At 36.9% G+C, this 13,747-nt stretch overlaps 1 protein-coding gene across 4 annotated transcripts in view; it reads left to right on the forward strand.

Moving 5' to 3' along the window:
- The window catches only part of ENDOV (endonuclease V), a 50,470-nt gene extending 38,550 nt beyond the window's left edge, over positions 1 to 11,920 (forward strand). For 3 of the 4 annotated variants that reach the window (XM_074260360.1, XM_074260356.1, XM_074260357.1), the window contains 2 exons: positions 2,179 to 2,252; positions 10,652 to 11,920. In XM_074260360.1, coding sequence (XP_074116461.1) covers positions 2,179 to 2,219 — 41 coding nt within the window. In that variant the 3' untranslated portion in view covers positions 2,220 to 2,252; positions 10,652 to 11,920. Of the gene's footprint in view, positions 1 to 2,178; positions 2,253 to 10,651 lie in introns of those variants that run through there. The other variant, XM_074260358.1, reaches the window with a different exon arrangement.
- The last annotated feature ends 1,827 nt before the right edge of the window (positions 11,921 to 13,747 follow it).

A 13,747-nucleotide genomic window follows, 5' to 3' on the forward strand; every position in this document is an offset into this window, starting at 1 on the left:
GTCAAGCAAAGTTGATTCCTGAATTGACTGTGTCTAAAAATATATATTTGATTCTTCATTTTGATTTCATCACCTCTCAGTCAGTAGGTAGCATGTTTTATCATTGGTCCTTTCAGAGAGTGGCTGGTCAGTGCTTTAATGAGTTGCTACGTCTTTAAATATGTCAAATCAGTATTCCTGAGATATAGATCCTAATGTGTTACTCTTCTCCTCGGGAAGTTTCAGTAGCTCTCCACTGACCTAAGGTTAAAATACAAATTCCTCAGCATCTGCCGACATCCTTCCTAGTTGATTATATATTATATATTACTTCTCCTCCCATGCTTTACACTCTAACAAATTGGATTGCTTGTTCATTTTGTATAACATGCCATCTTACAGCTCTGTGCCTTTGCAGATGCCTTTAATATTCTTTTTTCTCACATCTATCTCTTTGCCTCCTTTCAAGGCTCAGTTCAAGCAGCACTTCTTTCAACAAAACTTGCTGATTCCCATATTGTTCTTCTCCCTTTGCTCTCCCTCCTGCCTTTCACCTCTTAGCTTCCCTTGCTTCTTTCCAGACTCAGCTCAAAGGCTAACTTCTGCAAAACTCCCCTAGAATTGAGCCCCTTTCCCCCTGGCACCCTAGTTACTAGAATCTTTTTTTCTATACTGCCTGTTTATGATATGTGCTTACTTATATACATGTTGTCTTCACCATAAGAATTTGAGGGCAAAGATTGTTTTTGCCTTTCTTTGCCCTTTTTTATCTCTAGTTTTTAGCATATTGCCTGACACATAGTGAGAGCTTAATGAATGCTGGTTAATTAGAAGGTGCAAAGAAAGGTTCATAGGAATAGGTATATAGTATTTATATGTGGTAAATTGGGCAGATGGGCCTAGTAAAACATGGGATTTGTTGGGAAATAATGATACATGTTATAGTAAATAGTAAACAGTGACAGAAAACAGTTGAATTCAACATTAAAACTTCAGAGACATCTTTGATTAATTTCCTTTGTTTCCCACACTAAATTAGTCACCAAATCCTTTCTATTCCTTCTTAAAAATGTTTCATGTTTCTATACCTTTCCTTAGCATTCCCACTACAACTACTACAATTCAGGTTCTTTGCACCTCATGAATGGTCTGTTGCAATAGCTTTTTGTTTGTTTGTTTTTTAATCTCATCCTCTTGACCACAGTATCTATTTCCAATTGCAGTCCTTCTTGCATTTTATTGCCAGGACAATCTTCCTAAATAACAGTTCTGATCATGTCACAATTTTGCTTAAAATTTGTTAGTGGTTTCGAATAACCAACCAAATATAGTCCAGATTCCCTGGGCTAGTCTTCAAGAGTTTGAATGGTATAATTCCAACCTTCTTTTTCATCCTTATGTCCCACATTTCCTCTGCACAAATTGTGTGCGCATATCCTCCAAATACATCTTGTATTCTCTCTCATCACCCTTACTTCTGCCATTCCCTATGCTTGGAATACCCTCCCTTCAACCTTCATTATTTGCACCTGTTGGAATCCAGTGAAATTGTATCTTTTGAGGCTCCATTCAAATGTTTATGAAGCCTTGGATTTCCCAAATCAGAAAACACTCCTCTCATCTCTAAACTCTCATTGTACTTTTCTCAAGCTTCTCTTATGGCACTTAAAACATTCTTTATACAAAGATGAGTTAGTAACTAGGGTGAATTTAAAGATATCTTTAAAATGTTTTATTTCAAAAGCATGAACAAAAATGTTGCCAGCTTTTTATTTGCAGAAACTATGAGTACTACATGTTCAGACGAAAATATGTAATATCTGAAAAATAAAAAATCACTTTGTCTATTAACTCTTCCTTATTTTATGCCCTAGCTTAATAGTTAGCATCTAAAGATAAGACTCTTTAAGTGTCTTACACATACTAAATATTAAATATTATTCTTTGAATGAATGGATTAATGTATGAATGAACGAATGTTGGAGAGAACTAAAATTTCTAACTAATTTACTCCCATATTATACTGTCTTACTTTACTTAATCAATATCAAACATAAAATGAGTCAACATGATAATCTTTTGTTCTTGTTTGTCAAGGTTAGGAAAAAACCTGTTCTTGGAAAGAAATCAGAAAATTCAGAATTTCAGCTAGTTCTATCTCTTTTCTACTTTTGTTCAACTTAAATATATATATTTCAGGCAGACATTCGATCCCGAGAATATATCCGGAGGACTCCTGAATGTGCCAAGCCACAGCCATCAGGTCAAGAGAGGTAGGTAGGATATGAATGAGAATATATGTCTAGATTCTTCTTACTCCTATTCTCCCACAGGGAAATGACTGTACTTGCCCTGTTATGGGGTAATTGCATTAAAAAGCCAGCCAGGCTCATATCTAAGATAAATAGAGAATTGGCTCAAATTTATAAGAATACAAGCCATTCTCCAATTGATAAATGATCGAAGGATATGAACAGACAATTTTCAGACAAAGATATTAAAACCATTTCCAGTCATATGAAAAGGTGCTCTAAATCATTATTGATCAGAGAAATGCAAATTAAGACAACTCTGAGGTATTACTATACACCTCTCAGATTGGCTAAGATGACAGGAAAAGATAATGATGAATGTTGGAGAGGTTAGGAAAACTGGGATACTAATACATTGTTGGCAGAATTGCAAACTGATCTTGAGAGCATTATGGAACTATATGCCCAAAGGACTATCAAACTATGCATACCTTTTGATCCAGAAATGTCTCTACTGGGCCTGTATCCCAAAGAGATCATAAAAGAGGGAAAAGGATCCACATGTGCAAAAATGTTTGTAACAGTCCTTTTTCAATGAACTAAAAACTAAGGGGATTCCCATTAGTTGGAGAATGGCTGAAAAAGTTATCGTATATGAATGTTATGGAATTTTATTGTTCTGTAAGAAATGATCAGCAAGATGATTTCAGAGAGGCCTGAAGAGACTTAGATGAACTGGTGCTAAGTGAAGTGAGCAGAATCAGAAGATCATTGTATACAGTAACAAGATTACACGATGATCAATTCTGATAGACGAGGCTCTTTTCAACCATGAGATGATTTAGGCCAGTTCCAGTGAGTGTGGATCCACAACATAGTTTTCACTTTTGTTATTGTTTGCTTGCATTTTGTTTTCTTTCTCTCTCTTTTTTTTTCTTTTTGATCTGATTTTTCTTGGGCAGCATGATAATTATGGAAATACGCATAGAAGAACTGCACATGTTTAACATATATTGGATTATTTACCATCTAAGGGAAGGGGTGGGGGGAAGGAAGAGAGAAAAAAAAATTTGAAACACAAGGTTTTTCAAGGATAAATGTCAAAAACTATCTATACGTATGCTTTGAAAATAAGAAGCTTTATTAAAAAAGAGAGGGAGGGGAAGAGCCAGCCAGGGTTAGTGCCCATAAAATGATAATTATATAGATTTGCTTTGTTCCACCTCTCTCTATGGAAGGTTGAAGTTCAAGGTGGTACTACAATGGGAGACTAGGCCAATAGCAGATTGGAGATTTTAGAATGGGCCATGCAACAATAGACTAGCTAGCTCCATTGTGGGAATCCAAATGGGACTGTGGTTGCCATGGAGAGAGTGAGCAGCTTAGCACCTCCACAGTGGCAGTCAGGCCAACTGAATTCATAGGCTTTCAGAGCTTTTAGAGCAAGAAAGTACCTTAGCCGTTATCTGGTCCAACTCCTTCATTTTTCAGGTGAGGAAACTGAAAGTTAGGAAGATTAAGTGGCTTGTCTTAGAGCACCCTGACAATATGTAGAAGATTGGAGATGGGGATAAAGATCCTCAAACTCAAATCCTGGGCTCTTCACATAGCACCCCATTGCCTCCTCCCATTGGTAGCACTGCCACAACCTGCTGTGTGTCTTAGATCAGAAGCTTGTTTATCCTCTGTCTTTAAGAGGGCTAAGCCCTCTTTATCATCTATATTTAAAGATTTCTGGTCAAAGGAGGTTCCCTCATTTTCCTAGCTCATTTGGTCCACAGCCTTGCTACCTCCTAACTTGCATTTAATTTTTTCTACTAAACAGTTCCTAAGACAGGATAATTTGAGGTCCTGAAATGAACAGTACTGTCAAACTAAGATAGTTGCATTCTCATAGTGCTGGGTGTCAGACAATATTTATGAAAGTAAGATGTAATCCTTTGGAACATTGAGCATTTTCAAAGTAGTGGGTTGTGCCAATTGAGTGGGATAAAATCATTGCTCTGATTGAATCAAAAGATGATAATGGGCAAGAGAGAAAGCTTAACTTCTCGCCTTTTATTTTTCTCCTGGTTTTCTTTTCATGACAAGGAGAATAATCCTTTAGATTTGAAAGGATAGAGCAAAAAAATGACTTAAGAGGAAATTGAAACCAAAGAAAAGATGAAAAATAGTACGAAAGCATCTAGTTGCCTCTTGATGAGTTCACTTTAAAAGTCCCGGACAAACTATATCCCAGAATACTGAAAGAACTGGGCAGATGTCATTGTTGAGCCACTTCAATGATACTTATAAGATCATGGAGAACTGGAGTTCTATAGGACTCTCCTTCCTTCTATTTTCCTTTCTTCCCCTCACTTCCCTCTTCTTCTGTCCATTACTCTACTTTCTCCTTCCTTTTCCCTTCTCAAGTACCATAAGTTGTTCCAGTTTTCAAAGAGAGAAAGAACATTCTGTTTACATTATAGGTCAGTGGATTTAACAAGAGTTATAGAATATCCTAAAGAAATTCTTTTTATTATGTACTCAACAAGTGGTCATCTAGCTTCTGCCTAAAGAGTTCCCTAAAGGAAGGGGAAATTCACCATGTGCTGTGAGGAAGCACTTTCATTTCCACTTCTGGGAAGTGTTGAGAGGGTATCTTAAATCAAGTCTAAATTACCTCTTTCTAACTTCAGCCTACTGCTCTTTGTAATATTTTCTGGGACCAAAAAGAAAGTCTATACTCTCTACACATCCACCCTTTGGCTATTTGGAGCTAGCTATTATGTCTCTTTGAATCTTTTTTAAAAAATTCTCTGTGATCTTATATGACATGAACTCAAGGTTCCTCACCTTGGTAGTACTAATACAAACAAGTCTGCAAGTTATCAATATCCTCCATACACTATGGCACTCAGACCCAAATATAGTACTCTAGGTGATACCTGATAGGCCAGAGTTCAGTGAAACTACTACCTGCCTCTTCCTAGAAGCTATGCCTCTCAATATATCCCAACATCTCATATGCTTTTTTTGGTTATTATGTCACATTTTGGACGTATGTTATTTTATTTTAAAGAAACTGTTGCCTAGCTATGTGTGTCTGTCTTATATTTCTTTTTTTTTTTTTTTTAAAGGCTGGGGTTAAGTGACTTGCCCAGGGTCACACAGCTAGAAAGTGTTAAGTGTCTGAGGTCAGATTTGAACTCGGGTCCTCCTGAATTCAGGGCTGGTGCTCTATCCACTGCGCCACCTAGCTGCCCCCTGTCTTATATTTCTGAAGTTGACTTTTTTGTATCTAAGTTCAAGACTTTTCATTTATCCCTATTTAATTTCATCTTAATGGATTTGACCCTCTGTTTTAGACTTTTTGGATCTTGACATTTGGATCCTGACTCTGTTATCCAGTGTGTTCACTCTCATTCCCAGCTTTGTGTAATCTGCATCTGTTGAGATAATCATGATTTCTATTAGTTTTGTTATTGTTATGGTCAGTCATGGTCATAGTTCTGTAATATCGAATCAGTTCTGCATTCCTGGTATAAATCCCACCTGGTCAAAGTGTATGATTCTTGTTACATATTGCTGTAATCTCTTTGTTAGTATTTTATTTAAAAATTTTGCATCACTATTCATAAAAGAAATTGGTCTGTAGTTTTGTTTTTTGTTTTTTGTTTTTTTCTGTTTTAGATCTTCCTGGTTTAGGTATCAGCACCACATTTGTTGCATAAAAGGAATTTAGCAGATCTCCAAATGTTTTTCCAAATGGTTTATAGAGTATTAGAATAAATTGTTCTTTAAATGTTTGGTAGAATTTATTTGGACTTGGTGATTTTTCTTTTAGCCACTTCATTGATGGATTTCTCTATTTCTTTTTCTAAGATGGGGTAAATATTTTATTTTCTATTAACCTGGGCATTTTATATTTTTGTAAATGTTCATAGATTTTGCTTTAGATTGTCAGATACATTGGCATATAATAAGGCAAAATAGTTCCTAATAATTGTTGTAATTTCCTCTTCACTGGTGGTGAATTTACCCTTTTAATTTTTGATATTGCTCCTTTGGTTTTCTTTTTTCTTTTTAAATAAAATTAATCATTGGTTTATCTATCTTAATGGTTTTTTCATAAACTATTTCCTATTTTTATTATCTCAGTATTTTCTTTCAATTTATTATTTTTAAGATTTCCAATTTGATGTTTAATTGGAAAATTTTTTTTCTTTTTCCAATATTTTTTAACTTGCATGCTCGATTCTTTGATCTGCTCTTTTTCTGTTTTATTGATGTCTGAGTTTAGAGAGAGACAATTTCCTCTAATTTCTACTTTGGCTTCATCTCATAAATTTTGGTATGTTGTCTCATTATTATCCTTACCTTTAATGAAATTATCAGTTGCTTCTATGATTTGTTTCAATTAGGATTAAATTATTTGGTTTCCAATTAATTTTAAATCTTTTCTTTCCTGTGCTCTTTATTGAATGTATTTATTGTATTATGATCTGTAAAGGAAGGATTTAGTATTTCTGCCTTTCTACATTTGATTGTGAGGGTTTTTTTTTTTTTTTGGTTTTGTTTTTGTTTTTTTTTTTAATGTCTTAATTCATGATCAGTCTTTGTGTAGGTGCAATATACTGCTGAGAAAGAATTTTATTATTTTTTCTTTCATTCAGTTTTCTCCTTAGGTCCATCATATCTAACTTTTCTAAAATTCTATTAAACCTCTCTAATTTCTTTCTTTTTTATTTTGTGGTTAGATTTATCTAGTGCTGAAAAGGAAAAGTTGAGATCTGCTGTTAGTATAGTTTTACCATCTGTTTCCTCCTATAATTCACTTAACCTTCTTTAAAAATTTTAATATTACATTGCATAAAAAAAGATTATATGGTGATTAAATTAGTCATGTAATTATATAAAATATTACTAAATTTTCATTTAAATATTAAAAAAAAGAATGTGGATGTTATACTACTTATATATACAGTTAGTATTGACATTATTTCTTTATCGCTTTTAATTAGATCTATTTTTGCTTTTGCTTTGTCTGAGAACATGATTACTATTCTTGCTTTTAAAAATTTCATCTGAAACATAATAGTTTCTGCTTCACCCCCTGACCTTTAATTTATGTGTATCTCTCTGCTTCAATGTATTTTTTGTAAACAAACAAAAAACCAAAAAATCAGAGAACTATAGCATTCTTTGGTTTTTATTCCACTCTGCTGTTTTATGGATGAGTTCATCCATTTGCACTCACTGTTATGATTACTAACTGTATTTCCTTCCATCCTATTTTTCCTACTGTTTATCTTTCTCTCTGCTTTCCCCCTTTCTTCCTTATCTTTGTTTTGTTTCTGACTACTATCTTCTCCAATCTGCTTTCTCTTCTGTCAGTTTCCCCTGCTTTTTCTTACCCTTTTCCCTTGATACTTCTCTATAAGAGTAAGATAGATTTCTATTTCCAACTATACTCAACTATAAGGTTCAAGGGATGCTCATTGCCCTCCTCTCCCATTCCCCCCATTATAAAAGATCTTTCTCATCTCTTCATGCAAGATAATTTACTCTTGCCTTCCTTATACAGTCAATATAATCCTTTATACTGATATCATTAAAAGTTCCCTATATTCCCATATAGGGGAAACAAATAGTTTAGCTTTATTGAATCCCTTATGTTTTATCTTTCCTTTATACCTTTTAATATGTCTCTTGAGTCTTGTATTTAGAGACCAGATTTTTTGTTTAGCTCTGGTTTTTCCCTCATGAATACTTAAAAGTCCTCTACTTCTTTGAACATGCATTTTTCCCCCTGAAAGATTCTACTCAATTTCACTGGATAGGCTCTTGGTTATAATTCTTCTTTGCCTTGCTTCCATGCCCTCTGATTCTTTAATGTAGAAACTGTTAACTCCTATATAATCTTGACTATGGCTTCATGATATATGGATTTTTTTTCTTTCTGGCTGCTTGCAACATTTTTTTCTTGATCTGGGAGTTTGGCTATAATGTTCCTGGGGGTTTTCATTTGGGGATCTCTTTTAGGGGGTGATTGGTGGTTTTTTAAATTGCTATTTTAATCTGTGGTTCTAGGATATCAGAGCAATTTTCTTTGATATTTGTTGTTCTTTTAGTTGTTTTTCACTTGTATCCAACTCCTTGTGACCATTTTGGGGTTATCTTGACAAAGATACTAGAGGGATTGACCATTTCCCTCTCAGATCACTTTACAGATGAAGAAACTGAGGTAAATAGAGTTAAATTACTTTCCCAGAGTCACACAACTAATAAGTATTTGTGGCCAGATTTTAACTCATGAAGATGAATCTTCCTGACTCTATACTTGGTGCTTCATCTACTGTACCACCTAGCTGCCCAGGCTAGATGATAGCTCATTTGAAAATCAAGATCTATGTATTTCAAGCTCCAGCTGAGTCAACAAGTATGATAGAACAGCCAAAAAAGTGAATGTGTTAGGAACATCTAGATGGTCCAGTGGATAGAACCTCAGCTCTGAAGTTAAGAGGACCTGAGTTAAAAAATCTGACCTCAGACACTTAACACTTGCTAGCTGTGTGACCCTGGGCAAGTCATTTAACCCCAATTGCCTTGAAAAACAAACACAACAAACACAAAAATGAATGTGTTCTGCATTAGGGAGGTGATAGTCCTCTGCCATCCTCAGGTGGAGGATGGTGTCTAGGTTTGGGTATGTTCAGAAGACAATCAAGATGGTAAAGAGCCAATAAAGGCATTCTGTATGAAGATAATTAACATTTGTCTTGTTTTAAACTGTTGCATAATGCTTTTTTTGTGTATGCTCTCATTTCAAAGTTAATTGAAAGAACTGGGAATGTTTAGCATGATCTTAACTAGGTCTTAAAAAACATGATAACTCTTTCTAATGAGAGGCTTTTATATTCTGGAGGTATTAGGTTTGTTCTGCTTGGTTTTAGAAAGCAGAACTAACAGCAGTTTATTAACTATTTTACTATTACTAACTATGTAGGGCAACTGGGTGGCACTAGTGGATAGGACACTGGGTTTGGAGTCAGGAAGATCTGAGTTCTAATCCATGTCCAGACATTTATTAGCTGTATGAATCTGCAAAAGTAACAACCCTATTTGCCTCAGTTTCTTCATATGTAACATGATTTGTAATATTCTTGGTTCGGTTTTCTGGAGGTCTCTGGGGACAGCCTTCGTTTCAGTTCAGCAATCACCACAAGAGTAGCCAAGGGTTAAAGTCCAAATCTTTTATTATCTCCTTCAAAGTCTTGTCTCCTTTCCTGGGGCCCGGTTAGCTTTCTCAAAGACCTTCCAGAGTCCTGATTTCAGTGGAGAAAATAGAGGAGGAGAGCCTGCCACCAAGGTGGTGTGAGATGGGATGAATAAATCTGTGTCCAAGAGCTTGTACTTCAGCCTCCAGTCTGCTTGTCTTCTCTAGCTCTCTCTCCGAGCCTCTCAGTCCCCCAGGAGAGCCACCAGGAGCCTGACTGAAGATCGAATGAATCTCTCTCCTTGATTCTGAAAGCTTGAGCTCCTGCCTGTCTTCTCTGCCCTCTGAATAAATCTAGCTAAGGCTCCCAGCTTATATGCTCTACACTGAGTATACACCAATCATTATATCACTAGGAAACCATTATTTGTTGTAAGATTAAATCAATCATACTGAACTTAGAGAACTACTAAGTACCATGCTAAACTAGACAACTATTGTCTTTATCAATTCTACTGAGTTAGCACCTTGTAAGAATCCTTGTTTCAAGTTCAGAGTTCTGGCCCATAACAATGATTGGAGAAGGAAATGGCAAGTCCCTCTAGTATCCTTGTCAAGTTCCTCATCTGTAAAATGGGGACACATTGAAAAAGGAAATGACAAACTACTCTAATATCTATGCCAAGAAAATCCCAGTGATGTAGAGTCAGACACAAATGAACAATTAATTACTAATTTTACTAATTACTAACTAATTTACTAACAAAGTTTCAGAGGCAGATTTCAGTCCTGTATAATAGTAATTATAACTTATACAAAAAGTAGAATGAACTGTCTCGGGAAATAGTGATAAAGGATGATTGACTATTTGTTGGGGGGTATTGTAGAGAGGATTCCTGTTCATGGAAGAATAGGATCATATGATCTCTGCAGTCCCTTTCAGTTCTGGTTCTGTGACTCAGCTAGCTTTGTGCTGTGTGCCTGCCATATACCCCCTACTTCTCAGTCTAGTCTTGCACCCATCCTACCTAACTTCTCATCATTTGCTGACTACCAGTTGTCTGGTGATAGCTAGTTGTTGGCTAGCAGAACAAAGACTGAAATTTCCCAATTCATTTCACTTTCCATAAATAGATTGAAAATAACTTCTTAGATGCTTCAATGTGATAATTAGGGATTGCTCTCAAATGTCCTCATATTCTTTTCTGGTTCTTCTTTTCAGGGGTCATGAGGGAATGAGAAAAAAGCAGAGCCCAACTTTGTCCCCTACAAGAAGCTTAGAAGAGTCTGCAGGAGAAGAGAGACCTGAGAATCCCAGCTCAGAACTTCACTCATAACTGTGTGACCTGGGGATCAGGCTTCTGAGATGCTGTCATTGGGAACCAAGGATGAAAGGAGAATAGAACATTGTGAAAACACTGAACATCTTTCTCTGGCAGATATGGTCAAAGGAAAAGGCAATTATGTAGAACCAAAATCTCACTCTCGGGACATGTCTTATAAGAACTTAATATTTTATGTGATTTCAGAAGCTTGAATACTTACAAGAGCTTTCCAGTCATGATGGAAGATCTTTGCACCAGGCAGTGTGTCACCCATGTGCTCACAGACAGTAGGGATGACTCAGTCAGTATTTGAATGATTCAGGGCCTTTAAAATACTGCCTGTCACAGGATATAACACAGACCACCTAACTTGTGATAGCAGCCTTATTTGCCACTTACATTAGGTTAGTTTTTCCTTAAAAGGTGTTAAAATGGCCCTGAAGACTTAGTTGTCCAGGAGACCAAGGCTTAAAATCCATCATCATTTCCTGGTGGTCTGAATCCACAAAGCCAGCACTTTTGAGGAACAGCACCCAACTGAATCCTTTCCCTGTGGTGGCCAAGTATAAACCCATTTTAAAAACTATTAACTGTTGATAATTACAGCTATTAATTTTATTTTAATTCTGAACTGGAAGCTCGAGCCTGGCCTGAATCATGCCCAGCCTACAACACTACCTTAACACCATCATGCCTGTGGTCACGCAGCCTGAGGAACAGCTAGTCCATGTGTTCAGCAGAAGACAGATTTCAAGAAGGCAGAGAGCCAACCTCTCTCTGGAAAACTTATGAGGCTTTTTTTTTTTTTTTTTTTTTTTTTTTTTGGAGACAAGAAGTGAGACTCGCTTTTAAAAGAAAAAATTCAAATTAAAAAAACAATGACCCAACTCGCATCAAACCCATTGTTCCCCTCATAGAGTGAGTGACTTGTGTCTCTTGCTCAGCTCTTAAGAAACTGTGGACCAGCCCAACCCATTCACCAAGCCTGGCCAATCTCTAGCATCTCATAAACACATCGAGGGAGGGGAGAAGAGAAAGTTACCTAATCACCAGCTCTTGCTGGCTCCAACAGACTGAAAGAGGGTGCTGTGGGTGGGTGGGAAATACACAGAGGGAGCTGTACCTGCCAGCAATCTGCTCAGTGAATAAAGTCCTAGTCTCTCCTACCTGAGAATGGATTTTTAGGCACTTAAGAGGCAGCCAGACTTAGCAGTCCTGGACAAAGTTCCTATTCTTCTTAGAATATTAGGGCCAATATAATCCTTGCTTCCTTCACTTATGACTATATGTATTCTGTTGCTTTCCCCACCTTGTTCCTTCCCTCTGGCCCATCACCCAGCCCCAGAGTTCTGGCTCCAGAACTCATTTCCACAGTACAAACTTGGCTTTGCTTTTGTAGTTTGGCCAGAGCTTTCCTGGATCAGATAAATACAAAGATTAATAACCTGCTCTGATGCCTGAAATATCTGTATCAACTTTCTTGGGGTGGTTTTGTCACCCCAAGAGACAAACTAGAAGAAATCCCTCAGATGAAGGGTGTGAAGGTGGGATGTGGATGCTGGGGGAGGCAAAGCCAGAGGAAAAGGGAAACTCCTTTGAGTAGCTCAGTGCCAGCAGCTGGTGTCTGTGCTAAGCAGCCTTCCATCCTCCATGTTAACTGCATAGCAAAGAGTCAGGAGCTCTCATCCCCAGAATCAACGGTGCTTGTCCTACCAGCTACAGAGCTTTGGTTTTGTACAATGGGATCTGCTTGCATGCCCAGCTCACTGAAGTGCTGAAACTGCTCTGTTTCTCTCCTTATTCTTTCTAACTCTACGTCCCAGATTTTTCTTACTGAATAACACTTATATTTTTGTGACAGCTCTCCTAGGAGTAGCAAGAAGTATGTTTTGTTAAACTTTCATTTTTGACTCATTCTAACCTCCCTGGGAATAAAATGATTTATGAGTTTCTTTTAACAGATGGGGAAACTGAGGATCAGGGCAGAAGGCTTGCCTGAGACCCCACATAGAATAGGGGTTGGATCTGGGGTTTTAACCCTTCCCCTTCAGTGTTCATCTTGTCATTTTTCCCCTCATTTTAAATGAAGTTTAATGATGGAAAGTGAGCTATTGTCTTTAAAAATAGACTTCTTCAGTGGACTGGAGAAATGGGAAGAAGTGAGAAAATGAAAAAGGGAAATTTTGTGTCTAAGGAATACTGCTATTCCCGTTTTCTCCTCTTTCTTGGATCTTTCAATCATTCTTTTGTGAAATCTCTCTATCAGGTTGCAGGGTGTGGGAGATTGGGATGGAAAAAGTGTAATTTTGAAGGGAAGTTTGAGCCTCTCTCCAGGAGTACTACATTTCCTCCCATATTGAACATGTAAAGTTGTTTTCACACTCCTAGTTGGGAGCTGGAAAATGGTCATGAAAAGCATATGTTGTGTGATTAAAGACTGTAGTCTCACAGATATCCCTAAAGTCTCTACTTGGTGAACAGGATAGAATAAGAGAAATTGGGCCCTTCTTTATAAGCCTTTCCTTAGACTTCAAGAGATTGCTTTAACGAAATCCTGCCCCACTTGAGGCAAATGGCTTGGATTCAGGTCATTTTTACAATGTAACTTCTGCCAGACATGTTTTTCAACCCAACTACATATTCTCCCTTTCACTTAGGTTACACCTTCCCTTTCTCTCCTCTGTGCATTTCTTAACTCCATTAACCCTCTACTTGTTTCCTTGTTTCCAATTTTCCTTTTTTCCACCATTTATCTTTCTTCTTCTCACTTCTCCCCTCCACTCTTTCTTTGTTTTCCCTTTCCCTTTCCTTTCTTCCCTCTAGCTCTCCTCCTCTCTCCCTTGTCTTTCTGAGATATCATAAGTAGTTATGATAGTTAATATTTGAATATCACTTTAGGTTTGATACATAAGATCAGGAATTTCCTAAAAGCTGAAGGCTCTCAGGTAACTCAAACTGTTGTACTTTCCCAAACTAATTTCCCTTCCCAACAT

This window comes from Sminthopsis crassicaudata, chromosome 4, assembly GCF_048593235.1.
Source record: "Sminthopsis crassicaudata isolate SCR6 chromosome 4, ASM4859323v1, whole genome shotgun sequence".
Lineage (NCBI taxonomy): Eukaryota > Metazoa > Chordata > Mammalia > Dasyuromorphia > Dasyuridae > Sminthopsis > Sminthopsis crassicaudata.